The sequence below is a fragment of the Periophthalmus magnuspinnatus genome, chromosome 22 (assembly GCF_009829125.3).
Source record: "Periophthalmus magnuspinnatus isolate fPerMag1 chromosome 22, fPerMag1.2.pri, whole genome shotgun sequence".
Taxonomy (NCBI): domain Eukaryota; kingdom Metazoa; phylum Chordata; class Actinopteri; order Gobiiformes; family Gobiidae; genus Periophthalmus; species Periophthalmus magnuspinnatus.
The window spans coordinates 24,346,289-24,359,595 of record NC_047147.1 but is presented as its reverse complement, the minus strand read 5'-3'; the positions used below and the strand labels follow the sequence as shown (position 1 = coordinate 24,359,595).

The following is a 13,307-nucleotide window of genomic DNA, read 5'->3' as shown; positions in this document are numbered from 1 at the left end:
ATAGATGACACAGAGGGGGAAAAAGGGAAGAGGGAGGGAGGGAGAGAGGGATGGGGGGGAGGAAGAGGGAGGGACGGAGAGGCAGAAAGAGAAGAACAAACTCTACAGACAACACAGAAGAGAGGGAGGAAGAATAGAAAGAGGCAGAGTGAAAGAAGGTGGAAGGGGAGAAAAATAGAGGGAGAGAGAGGGGGAGAGAGGAAGAGGGAGGTAGAGAAAGAGAAGAACAAACTCCATATACAACAGAAGAGTACGCAGTGAGAAAGACGGGGGAGAGAGAGAAAAGTGAGAAAGAGATGGAGAGGTTAGGGAAAATGTGAAGAGAGAGGAAAGAGGAGAAGGTGAGGACAGAAGAGAGAGGGATGGAAGAGGAGAGAGAAAGTGGGCGAGAGAGAAGGAAAGCAAAGGGGGAAAGAAGAGAGATGAGAGGGAGGGGTGTAGAGACAGATGGAGAAAGAGGAAAGAAAGGGAGGAGAGACAAGGAGACAGAGAGTTATGGGGGTAGGAAGGAAGAGAGAGACAGAAAGAAAGAAAAAAGATGTTCTTAGAGTGCAGCATTTAGTCAGATGAAGCTGACACTGGACCAGAGAAAAGTCTCCTCTGACACTGCAACATAAACGGAGGCTCCTTTGTCATTAACATTCAGGATATCGCTGGTGTCATAACTAAACCTCAGGCTCATTCTCCACACCCTGCTGCATGAGCGCGTGTGATTGGCTCTGTCCCCGGCCAATCAGAAAGAGTTTTACACAAACCACCCCACTCATCTTATTGACACAGATTTGTTTCTGTATTTTCTCGCAGATTTTGAAAAATGCCTTTATGCTATGAGATTAACCATTTGCACGTACCTGGAGAAGATTTATGAACTTTAAAATCCCAGAGGAGCACTTCTGTATCACCACCTGATGACATCACAGGGTGTAACAGAGCGTTGTGAGCCGTGTAGAAGGAGACAATATGGACAAATCTGCAGGATTACGGAAACTCCACAGATGTTTCTGAGAAGGGCAGTACATTAGAACAGGGTTAAAACTCCACGGTGGAACATTTCATCACATTAGAACAGGGTTAAAGCCCCACTGCGGAACATTTCATCACACTAGAACAGGTTTAAAGCTCGGCTATGGATCATTTTATCACATTAAAACAGGGTTAAAGCTCCACTATAGAAAATTTCATCACATTAAAACAGGTTTAAAGCTCCACTATGGAACATTTCATCACACTGGAACAGGGTTAAAGCCCCACTGTGGAACATTTCATCAGATTAAAACAGGGTTAAAGCTCCATTGTGGAACATTTCACTACATTAGAATAGGTTTAAAGCTCCACTATGGAACATTTCATCACACTAGAACAGGTTTAAAGCCCCACTGTGGAACATTTCATCAGATTAAAACAGGGTTAAAGCTCCATTGTGGAACATTTCACTACATTAGAATAGGTTTAAAGCTCCACTATGGAACATTTCATCACACTGGAACAGGGTTAAAGCCCCACTGTGGAACATTTCATCATATTAAAACAGGGTTAAAGCTCCATTGTGGAACATTTCACTACATTAGAATAGGTTTAAAGCTCCACTATGGAACATTTCATCACACTAGAACAGGTTTAAAGCTCGGCTATGGATCATTTTATCACATTAAAACAGGGTTAAAGCTCCTCTATGGAACATTTCATCACATTAGAACAGGTTTAAAGCTCCTCTATGGAACATTTCATCACACTAGAACAGGGTTAAAGCCCCACTGTGGAACATTTCATCAGATTAAAACAGGGTTAAAGCCCCACTGTGGAGCATTTCATCCCACTAGAACAGTGTAAGGCAGTTTACTAGACTATAGGAGGTTTACATGGCGTCTTGCTGTCGACCATCTTGTTTGTTGACATTATTATGATTAGTCGTCTGTTTTCCCTGTGTCTCTGCGATAAATGTTTGTGTTTTGACAAATGGACTTCCTCACCTTCAGAACGCTCCGTGCTGATTGGTCCCTGCCCTCTAGCCACAGTGCTCTGATTGGTCCACGCCCTCTTTGTTACCGTGACAGTGACAGATGCACTTCCTGTTTACGTCCGAGCGAAGGACGAGCTGACAGAGACAAGATGGCTGCTCAAGTCTAATCAATCAGAGCTCACTTCACAGGAGTTAGAACAGAGGGTCAGAATGGAGAGGGATGGTTTGGACCTGGTTTGGACTTGGTTTGGACCTGGTTTGGACCTGGTTTGGACCTGGTTTGGACCTGGTTTGGACCTGGTTTGGACCTGGTTTGGACCTGGTTTAGTTCTAGTTTAACGGTGTTAGTTTAGACTAGGATTGAGCTTTAGTCTGGTTTCAGACTAAAATTTCCTTGGTTTGGTCTTGGTTTTGAGCCCAGTTTGTTCCTGGTGTAGACATGGTTTGCTCCTGTACTAGTCCTGGTTTAGTCCAGGTTTAGGTCCTTTTTTAGTCCCAGTTTAGTTCTAATTTATATGTATGTTTTGGACCAATACTATCGCAGTGTATAGTCTCAGCTTTGTCCTGGTTTAGACCTAATATAGACCAGGTTTTGTCCTTAATATGATGCTTTGTTTAGTATATTCTTGTTGTATAGCTGGTTTAGTCCTGGTTTAGTCCTGGTTTAGTCCTTTGTTTTGACTTAATTTAGTCCCATTTTTTCCTCTCATAAGATCATGTTTGCAGTTTGTGTTTCTCATCTGGTGTTAAACAGATCCTTTGACGACCCGATGATGTTTTGTCTCTGTTTCTTGTTAATTACCTCCTCCTCCTTTCCCCCTGACGAGTTTGGACATGTTTGGACATGTTTGGACAGGTTTGGACAGGTTTGATTGACACTTGCACAAAAGCTGAGACAGACTGACATGTTTATTATAGTTTTAATCACTTTAAATGTGTCTAGATCTACTACAGAGTTTTAGAACGTGAACAAAGTCTTTAAAAGGGTTACACACTTCTATGTGGAGGTACATCCAGAATGTTTAGTCCTGGTTTAGTCCTGGTTTAGTCCTGGTTTAGTCCTGGTTTAGTCCTGGTTTAGTCCTGGCTCATGGTGCGGTCACTCATTAACAAGAGGTTGATGGTTCAGTTTCAGTTCCTGTGTCTTCAGCCTTGACGTGAGATGCTTTAGGCACAAAATGTCTGCCACACTCTCTCCCTCTGCCCCGGGGCGGCTCTGGTTCAGTAAATATTTGTTTATTTATTTGTTTATTGTTTTGTTTCCCCAGTGGAGTCGACCAGCCCCAGCCTCCTGCCTCCAGACAACACCTTGGAGAGATCATTCTTCATCCGAATGAAGTCTACGCTGACCAAGAGAGGAGTGCACATCAAGAGCTCAGGATACAAGGTACTGACACTTCAAATATTACTACTACTACTACTGCACTATGACCAAGAGAGGAGTGTACATCAAGAGCTCAGGATACAAGGTACTGATATCAAATACTACTACTACTACTGCACTATGACCAAGAGAGGAGTGTACATCAAGAGCTCAGGATACAAGGTACTGACACTTCAAATATTACTACTACTACTACTACTGCACTATGACCAAGAGAGGAGTGCACATCAAGAGCTCAGGATACAAGGTACTGATATCAAATACTACTACTACTACTGCACTATGACCAAGAGAGGAGTGTACATCAAGAGCTCAGGATACAAGGTACTGACACTTCAAATATTACTACTACTACTACTACTGCACTATGACCAAGAGAGGAGTGCACATCAAGAGCTCAGGATACAAGGTACTGATATCAAATACTACTACTACTACTGCACTATGACCAAGAGAGGAGTGTACATCAAGAGCTCAGGATACAAGGTACTGACACTTCAAATATTACTACTACTACTACTGCACTATGACCAAGAGAGGAGTGTACATCAAGAGCTCAGGATACAAGGTACTGATATCAAATACTACTACTACTACTGCACTATGGCCAAGAGAGGAGTGCACATCAAGAGCTCAGGATACAAGGTACTGATATCAAATACTACTACTACTGCACTATGACCAAGAGAGGAGTGTACATCAAGAGCTCAGGATACAAGGTACTGACACTTCAAATATTACTACTACTACTGCACTATGACCAAGAGAGGAGTGTACATCAAGAGCTCAGGATACAAGGTACAAATACTACTACTACTACTGCCACCACAGGCTTGTTTCCATTCCTTCACTTTGGGGCAGGGTCAGATCGTTTTAGTCTAACCCCAAGCTCAGTCATGTGGTGCTGGTGGAGGTGCTGGTGGAGGTGCTGGAGGAGGTGCTGGAGGAGGTGCTGGTGGAGGTGCTGGAGGAGGTGCTGGTGGAGGTGCTGGAGGAGGTGCTGGTGGAGGTGCCTAATTCTACCGGAGCCACCTCAGCCTTTTCAGCCAAAGCCACTGCGTTACATAAACAGAGGGTCTGCAGTGCACAGGTCAACTCTTTTCTCTGTGTTGTTTCTGTTTCATCAGGTGATCCATGTGACGGGGCGTCTCCGGATCCGCATGGCGCTCACTCACTCACGGGCAGTGCCAGCTCAGGTTATGGGCATGGTGGTGGTGGCACACGCCCTCCCCCCTCCCACCATCAACGAAGTCAGGATAGACTGCCAAATGTTTGTGACCCGAGTCAACATGGACCTCAAGATCGTCTACTGCGAGAACAGGTAAGAGGGGTTTAGACCTGGTTTAGACCTGGTTTAGACCTGGTTTAGACCTGGTTTGGTCCTGGTTCAATCCTGGTTTAGTCCTCATTTAGTTCTGGTTCTGTCCTGGTTCTGTCCTGGTTCTGTCCTGGTTCAGTCCTGGTTCAGTCCTGGTTCAGTCCTGGCTCAGTCCTGGCTCAGTCCTTGTTTAGTCCTGGTTCAGTCCTGGTTCAGTCCTGGCTCAGTCCTGGCTCAGTCCTGGCTCAGTCCTGGCTCAGTCCTGGCTCAGTCCTGGCTCAGTCCTGGCTCAGTCCTGGCTCAGTCCTGGCTCAGTCCTGGCTCAGTCCTGGTCTAGTCCTGGTTCAGTCCTGGTTCAGTCCTGGTTCAGTTCTGCTTGTACACTGTATAAATGTCCCTTTAACGCTGTAATGGTTAAACTGCCGTTGTCTTCACGTTCCTCACACACATTATTCCGGGATTTGGGATTGGACAGATGGGAAAATGGATTCATTCAAACGGCTTTTGTGGAAAATGACTTTGAAATGACGGATTTCTACATTCCGAGCTCTGATTCCGGGAGGTAAAAATTCATGAAACGTTTTGACCCGATCTCAGAGATTTGAATCAGAAAAAGACAGATCCGAACGAGGTCGCCATGAGATACCAGACGTTTGAGTTAACTGCCACGCCCCCAGATTTATATCAGAGAGGAGGAAGAGGAGGACGGAGGGAGGAAGAGGAGAGGAGGAGGAGAGGGGGAGGAAAGAGGGAGGAGAAAAGGAGGAAGGCAAGGGGAAGAGGGCAAGAGAGGACAGAGGAAGAGGAGAAGTGGAGAAGGAGAATGGAGGGAGAAGGAGAGGAGGATGGAGAGAGGAAGGATGACAGGAACAGGAAGAGGAGAACATGAGGAGGACAGAGGAAGAGGGGAGGAGGAGAAGGATGGAGGGAGACGGAGTGGAAGAGAAGAGAAGGAAAGGAAGAAGGCAGGGGGGAGAGGACAAGAGAGGAGGAGGAAGTATGGAGGAAGAATGCCAAAGACAAAAGGAGGAACAGGAGAACAGGGGAAAGGGAGGAGGAGGAGGAGAGGAAGAAGAGGAGGAGAGGATATATTACAGCGGTATTAGTGATAGAAAAGAACAGAAGAGAGGGTGGAGAGGTGGAGGAAGAGGGGGGCCTTTGAGAGACAAAGTGGATGTATTACAGAGACAGAAAATAACAGAACAGAGGAGAGGAAGAGGAGGAGATGAGGAGGAAGAGGTTATATTATAGAGAGATTTGTAAGAGAAAAGAACAGAGGAGAAGAGGAGGAGGAGGTGGAGGAGGAGGACAGAAAGAGGAGGGAACAAGATGTACCTCCAGAGAGTGAGTGAAAATGAAACCAGGGCTCAAAGAGAGAAGAAGAATCTGACAGTTATGAAACAGTTTAGACTTAAGACTAAACCAGGACTAAACCAGGACTAAACCAGGACTAAACCAGGACTAAACCAGGACTAAACCAGGACTAAACCAGGAATAAACCAGGACTGAACCAGGAATAAACCAGGACTGAACCAGGACTAAACCAGGACTAAAGCAGGACTAAACCAGGGCTAAACCAGGGCTAAACCAGGGCTAAACCAGGACTAAACCAGGGCTAAACCAGGACTAAAGCAGGACTAAAGCAGGACTAAACCAGGTCTAAGCCTGGTCTTCAAAAGGACTTAATCTAGGTTATGTTTTACTTGACGAGGTCTTGGGTCACAGTTTGGTCTGTGTAAAGTGTCAGTGTGATTGTTGAGGTCAGAGACGCCTTAGGGGCAGAATCAGAGCCATGTCTCCTTCAGGCTGCCCTGAGGCGGCTGTGGCTCCAACATCTTGTGTATGCATCATTTATTTACACTGCATTTTTTGTATGATTTTGTTTAATAGATGAATACCATATTTATGTTTTCCTAGTATTTCCCTGTAGGATCAGTGACTACATGTACCTCGAGTTATTAAACTTATAGAGAATCAGATACTAAACTAGATACTCATTATTCACAGGTATCGATACTACAAAAGTCTCATTGACAGGACAGAAATGAACCTTTCCTGAATATTTAGAATGATGTTGATCTGTATTTTTCACAATAAATCAGAGTATATTGTCTAAAGAAAGAGTGTTTTTATTATAATCAGTAACGAGTATCGAGTCTATTCCTTAGTATCGGAATCAAGTTTGACGTTTTAGTATCGTGACAAGACTGCTGTGTGTTATAATTGTATGTATTTTAAAGTATTTCTGTTTCCTGTTGTTTTTAGGATCAGTGACTACATGGACCTGGCTCCCGGGGACATTGTGGGGAAAAGGTGTTATCAGTTCATTCACGCTGAAGACGTGGAGGGAATCAGACAGTGTCACCTCGACTGTGAGTAACAAATACTTTAAACTAAAGTACTGTTTAGTCCTGGTTTAGTCCTGGTTTAGTCCTGGTTTAGTCCTGGTTTAGTCCTGGTTTAGTCCTGGTTTAGTCCTGGTTTTAGTCCTGCTTTAGTCCTGCTTTGGTCCTGCTTTGGTCCTGGTTTAGTCTTTTTTCAATCCTGGTTTAGTCCTGGTTTAGTCCTGTTTCAATCCTGGTTTAGTCCTGGTTTAGTCCTTTTTCAATCCTGGTTTAGTCCTTTTTCAACCTGGTTTAGTCCTGGTTTAGTCCTTTTTCAATCCTGGTTTAGTCCTGGTTTAGTCCTGGTTTAGTCCTTTTTCAATCTTGGTTTAGTCCTGGTTTAGTCCTGTTTCAAATCTGGTTCAGTCCTGGTTGAGTCCTTGTCTCGTCCTGGTTTAGTCCTGGTTTAGTCCTGGTTCAGTCCAGGTTCAGTCCTGGTTCAGTCCTGGTTCAGTCCTGGTTCAGTCCAGGTTCAGTCCAGGTTCAGTCCAGGTTCAGTCCAGGTTCAGTCCTGGTTCAGTCCAGGTTCAGTCCAGGTTCAGTCCTGGTTCAGTCCTGGTTCAGTCCTGGTTCAGTCCTGGTTCAGTCCAGGTTCAGTCCTGGTTCAGACACATTAAGAAACTAAAGTCTAAAAAGTGGATCTTTAACTTTTAATTTGTCGGTTTAAACCTGTAATTTTGCGAGCGTGCTTCTGTGATTTTCTGACTCAATCGCTCCCTGTAGTTTCGCGTCGGCCTAATTCCTGTTTTTAGCTGGATCCGATGGTTTTCCGGAGTGAAAGAGGGATTTTCGACGTTTGAAATCGCGCTGATGAAACGTTAATCGTCGCCTAAAGACTCAGATCTGACAGAGAGAAGAGTTTGACATCTGACTTTTACACAGACTGAAAACGTCTCGGACCAGAATCCAGCTGACTTCATTTAAAGGCTCCGTTTGACTTTCCGATTTGTTTTAATGTTGTTTCCTCGTCACAAACAGACCTGGAGTTGTGGTTTGAGTAACACTTTTTTGTGTCGTATTGGAGCGTTAACTGTCTAACACTGTTCTAATGTTTTTAAAAATATAATCCACAAACCTCCTCTGTGTTTTTAAAGTCCACACACCTCAGAAGAGTCTGACCTCCCCCCAGTGTGGAGTGAGACTTTCTCATCTCTTTCCATATCTCTATCTCACTCTCTCGCCATCTCTTTCCACCCCCCCACCCCCCCCCTCTCTCTCTCCCCATCTCTCTCACCCCAGACAGGTGCAGATTTCTCTCCCTACCCTCTCTTCTATTCTCTCTCTCTCTCACTCTCTCTCCATCTCTCCCCATCTCTCTCACCCCAGACAGGTGCAGATTTCTCTCCCTACCCTCTCTTCTATTCTCTCTCTCTCACTCCATCTCTCTCCCTCTCTCTCACCCCAGACAGGTGCAGCTTTTTCTCCTTCCACTCTCCTCTATTCTCTCTCTCTGTCCATCTCCCTCCCTCCTCTCCCTCTTTGTGTCTCCTTCCTTTCTTGCCACAGACAGGTGCTAATGTTTACCTCCTCTCTCCCCCTCTTCTCTCTCTCTCACCATTTGCATATATAGCACACAGGAGCAGACCTCTCTCCTCCTCTCCTCTCCCTCCTATGTCTTTCCCTCTCTCCTCTCTTCCACTCTCCTCCCCCTCACATCAGCGTTACACAGCAGAGAGGTGATTCCTCTTCTCTCCCCTCTTTAGGTACAGGTTTCTCACCCCTTAACTCCCTCTCCTCTCTCTCTTTTTCACAGCAGACAGGTTTAGTTTTCTCTTCTCTCCCCATATTACTCTCTCTCTCTCTCCCTCCATCTCCTACACTGGTGCATGCACAGCAGACAGATTTAGTTTTCCCTCCTCCTCTGCCCCTCTCCCCCTCTTCTCTCCCTCTCCTCCCCCCTGTGTCCTCTTCTCCCCCTCTCTCCCCCCTCTTCTCCCCCTCTCTCTCTCTTTTACACTGGTTCGCACACAGCAGGCAGGTTTTAAAGGGAATGAGGGCCTTTAATCTTTGGTTTGTGTCCAGACGCCTCCGGCTCTGCCTCGGGCCAGCTTCATTATCACCACAGCTAACTCTACACCTCTACAGACAGAAAGAGAGAGAGAGAGGGGGAGGAGAGGGGGAGAGGAGAGGAGAGGGGGAGAGAGCACGGCTAACTCTACACCTCTACAGACAGAAAGAGAGAGAGAGGGGGAGGAGGAGAGGAGAGGGGGAGAGGAGAGGGGGAGAGAGCACGGCTAACTCTACACCTCTACAGACAGAAAGAGAGAGAGAGAGGGGGAGGAGGAGAGGAGAGGGGGAGAGGAGAGGGGGAGAGAGCACGGCTAACTCTACACCTCTACAGACAGAAAGAGAGAGAGAGAGGGGGAGGAGGAGAGGAGAGGGGGAGAGGAGAGGGGGAGAGAGCACGGCTAACTCTACACCTCTACAGACAGAAAGAGAGAGAGAGGGGGAGGAGGAGAGGAGAGGGGGAGAGGAGAGGGGGAGAGAGCACGGCTAACTCTACACCTCTACAGACAGAAAGAGAGAGAGAGAGGGGGAGGAGGAGAGGAGAGGGGGAGAGGAGAGGGGGAGAGAGCACGGCTAACTCTACACCTCTACAGACAGAAAGAGAGAGGGAGGAGGAGGAGAGGAGAGGGGGAGAGGAGAGGGGGAGAGAGCACGGCTAACTCTACACCTCTACAGACAGAAAGAGAGAGAGAGGGGGGAGGAGGAGAGGAGGGGGGGGGGGGGGAGGAGAGGAGAGGAGAGGGGGAGAGAGCACGGCTAACTCTACACCTCTACAGACAGAAAGAGAGAGAGAGGGGGGAGGAGAGGGGGAGAGAGCACGGCTAACTCTACACCTCTACACAGACAGAAAGAGAGAGAGAGGGGAGGAGAGGAGAGGGGGAGAGGAGAGGGGGAGAGAGCACGGCTAACTCTACACCTCTACACAGACAGAAAGAGAGAGAGGGGGGGAGGAGAGGAGAGGGGGAGAGAGCACGGCTAACTCTACACCTCTACACAGACAGAAAGAGAGAGAGAGGGGGGGGAGGAGAGGAGAGGAGAGGGGGAGAGAGCACGGCTAACTCTACACCTCTACACAGACAGAAAGAGAGAGAGGGGGAGGAGGAGAGGAGAGGGGGAGAGAGCACGGCTAACTCTACACCTCTACACAGACAGAAAGAGAGAGAGAGAGGGGGGAGGAGAGGAGAGGAGAGGGAGCACGGCTAACTCTACACAAAGACAGAAAGAGAGAGAGAGGGGGAGGAGGGGAGAAAGGGAGAGCATATACAGACAGAGAGAGGGAGAGGGGGATCTGTGTTGTCATATTTGAACTAAGTCACATTATAATAACAGTTCCACCTGTTCCCTCCTCGCTTTCTATATTCCTCTCCTTTCTCTTCTCTCTCTTTCTCCATTCATCTGTCCCTTTCTTCCCCTTCTCTCCCCCGCTCTCTCTTCTCTCCCTCCTCCCATCGCCCCCCCCCTTCAGTGTGTACTCGTTTTACCCCCCCTCCATCTCTTCCTTCCCCCTTCCCTTCCCACGCTCTCTTTTTCTCTCTCTCTCTCTTTCTCTCAGTCTTTTAGTCGTTTTCTTCTCAGTTTATTTCCTCGTCTAAACAAACAAAGGAAGGTCACACTCAAGGTGGAGCTTCTGTCTGCGTGTCGCACACATCTAAACTCTGTCTCCCTCATCCCTCTCTCCTCTCCTCCTCGATGCTCTCCCTCTCTCCTCACTCACCTGAACTCTCCCTCTCTCTGCCCTCCCATCTCTCTTCTGCTCTCCCACCCCCTCTATATCATCCCTGCTTCTCCTGCCCTCCCTGCTCCCCTAATTCTCCCTCGTCCCTCTCTCCTCCTCCACGTTCCCTCTCTTCTTCTCCTCTCAATTTTTCTCCCTTCTCTCTCCTTCTCTCCCTTCTTGCATCTCTCTCTCTCCTTGTCTCTACACTTCCATTTCTCTCCCTCTCTTCTCGTCCTCCTCATGCTCTCTTTCCCTCTCCTCTCTCCATCCTTTCATCTCTTCCCTCTCTCCATCCTTTCATCTCTTCCCTCTCTCCTCACAGATCTGTAGTTTTTATTCTTCCTAAATCTCTCGTACAGAGTTTTTAAATGTTTTTTTAGACTGATCATTACTAGAGAGACGCAGAGCGACACCTGCTGGACATAAAGGAAAACTGCTAGAAGAAGTTTGTCTGAAATGTTCCACAGTGTGACATTAAACAGCATCCAGGCCAAGTTACAGGCCAGATCTGTGGAGAGGTGAGCTCATGCAAACTCCACACAGACACAGAGAGAACATGCAAACTCCACACAGACACAGAGAGAACATGCAAACTCCACACAGACACAGAGAGAACATGCAAACTCCACACAGACACAGAGAGAACATGCAAACTCCACACAAAAAGACTCAGGAGTTGAACCCGGGACCTTCTTGCTGTGTGAACCTGCTCAGTGTAGAGTCTCTACTCCAGTGTGTTTTTTATATTTATTAGTTTGTATTTTGTCGTTTTATCTTCAGTTGTGTGTACTCGCTCACTCTGTATATACACACTCATATGTACTCGCTGCATATGTGCGTGTATATATTCTGCGTATTTAGTTGTATATTTAGTGTGTGTTTTGTGTAGATATTTGTTTATACTAATGTATATCTCTTGTATATATTTGTGTGTACTTGTGTACATCTTTTGTATATATTTGTGTGTACTTCTCTTGTCTATATTTGTGTGTACTTCTCTTGTCTATATTTGTGTGTACTTGTACATCTCTTGTATATATTTGTGTGTACTTGTGTACATCTCTTGTATATAATTGTGTGTACTTCTCGTCTATATTTGTGTGTACTTGTGTACTTCTCTTGTCTATATTTGTGTGTACTTCTCTTGTATATATTTGTGTGTACTTGTGTACTTCTCTTGTATATATTTGTGTGTACTTGTGTACTTCTCTTGTATATATTTGTGTGTACTTCTCTTGTATATATTTGTGTGTACTTCTCTTGTATATATTTGTGTGTACTTCTCTTGTATATATTTGTGTGTACTTCTCTTGTATATATTTGTGTGTACTTCTCTTGTATATATTTGTGTGTACTTGTGTACTTCTCTTGTATATATTTGTGTGTACTTCTCTTGTATATATTTGTGTGTACTTCTCTTGTATATATTTGTGTGTATTTCTGTTGTATATATTTGTGTGTACTTCTCTTGTATATATTTGTGTGTACTTCTCTTGTATATATTTGTGTGTACTTCTCTTGTATATATTTGTGTGTACTTGTGTACTTCTCTTGTATATATTTGTGTGTACTTCTCTTGTATATATTTGTGTGTACTTGTGTACTTCTCTTGTATATATTTGTGTGTACTTGTGTACATCTCTTGTATATATTTGTGTGTACTTGTGTACTTCTCTTGTATATATTTGTGTGTACTTGTGTACTTCTCTTGTATATATTTGTGTGTACTTGTGTACTTCTCTTGTATATATTTGTGTGTACTTGTACACTCATGTATCTCTTGCCTTGGCTGTGTCTCTGATTGTGATTAATGACGTCGTCACTGAAGCGCCGCAGAGCCAGCTGTCACATGACACTTTCTACTTCCTGTGTGTCTGTCCCACTGTCCTCTCAATAACAGGACTGAACCAGGTCTAAACTGGGTCTAAACCGGGTCTAAACCGGGTCTAAACTAAGTTTAAACACCGATCTTTCTCATGTTACAGAGCTGAGCCAGTGTGGCGATGGACTAAACCAGGAATAAACCAGGACTAAATCCGGGCTAACTCAGGTCTAAACCAGGTCTAATCCAGGACTAAACCCAGACTAAACCTGGTCTAATCCTGGGCGTTCTCTTGTTACAGTGCACAAAGGCCAGTGTGTGACTAAAGACTAAACCAGGACTAAACGTGGTCTTAACCCGGTCTTAACCCGGTCTAAGCCCAGTCTTTTTGTGTTGCAGTACTGAACAAAGGCCAGTGTGTGACTAAATATTACCGGTGGATTCAGAAAAACGGAGGATACATCTGGATCCAGTCGAGCGCCACCATCGCCATCAACGCCAAGAACAACAGCGACAAGAATGTCATCTGGGTCAACTACGTCCTCAGGTCAGAACTAAACCAGGACTAAAGTAGGACTGAACCAGGACTAACCAGGACCAAACCAGGACTAAACCAGGACTAACCAGGACTCAACCCACAGACGGACAGGGTGCCTGATTGGTTAATCGACCTTCAATCACGCCCATCTGAACTGATATCGGTTTAGTTCATATT

At 45.8% G+C, this 13,307-nt stretch overlaps 1 protein-coding gene across 2 annotated transcripts in view; it reads left to right on the top strand.

The window, feature by feature from the left end:
- The window catches only part of LOC117390573 (neuronal PAS domain-containing protein 3), a 163,828-nt gene that overhangs the window by 141,349 nt on the left and 9,172 nt on the right, over positions 1-13,307 (top strand). For both annotated transcript variants that reach the window (XM_033988334.1, XM_033988335.1), the window contains exons 7-10: positions 3,229-3,347; positions 4,472-4,665; positions 6,928-7,034; positions 12,992-13,139. In XM_033988334.1, the coding sequence (XP_033844225.1) occupies positions 3,229-3,347; positions 4,472-4,665; positions 6,928-7,034; positions 12,992-13,139 (568 nt within the window). The remainder of the gene's footprint in view (positions 1-3,228; positions 3,348-4,471; positions 4,666-6,927; positions 7,035-12,991; positions 13,140-13,307) is intronic.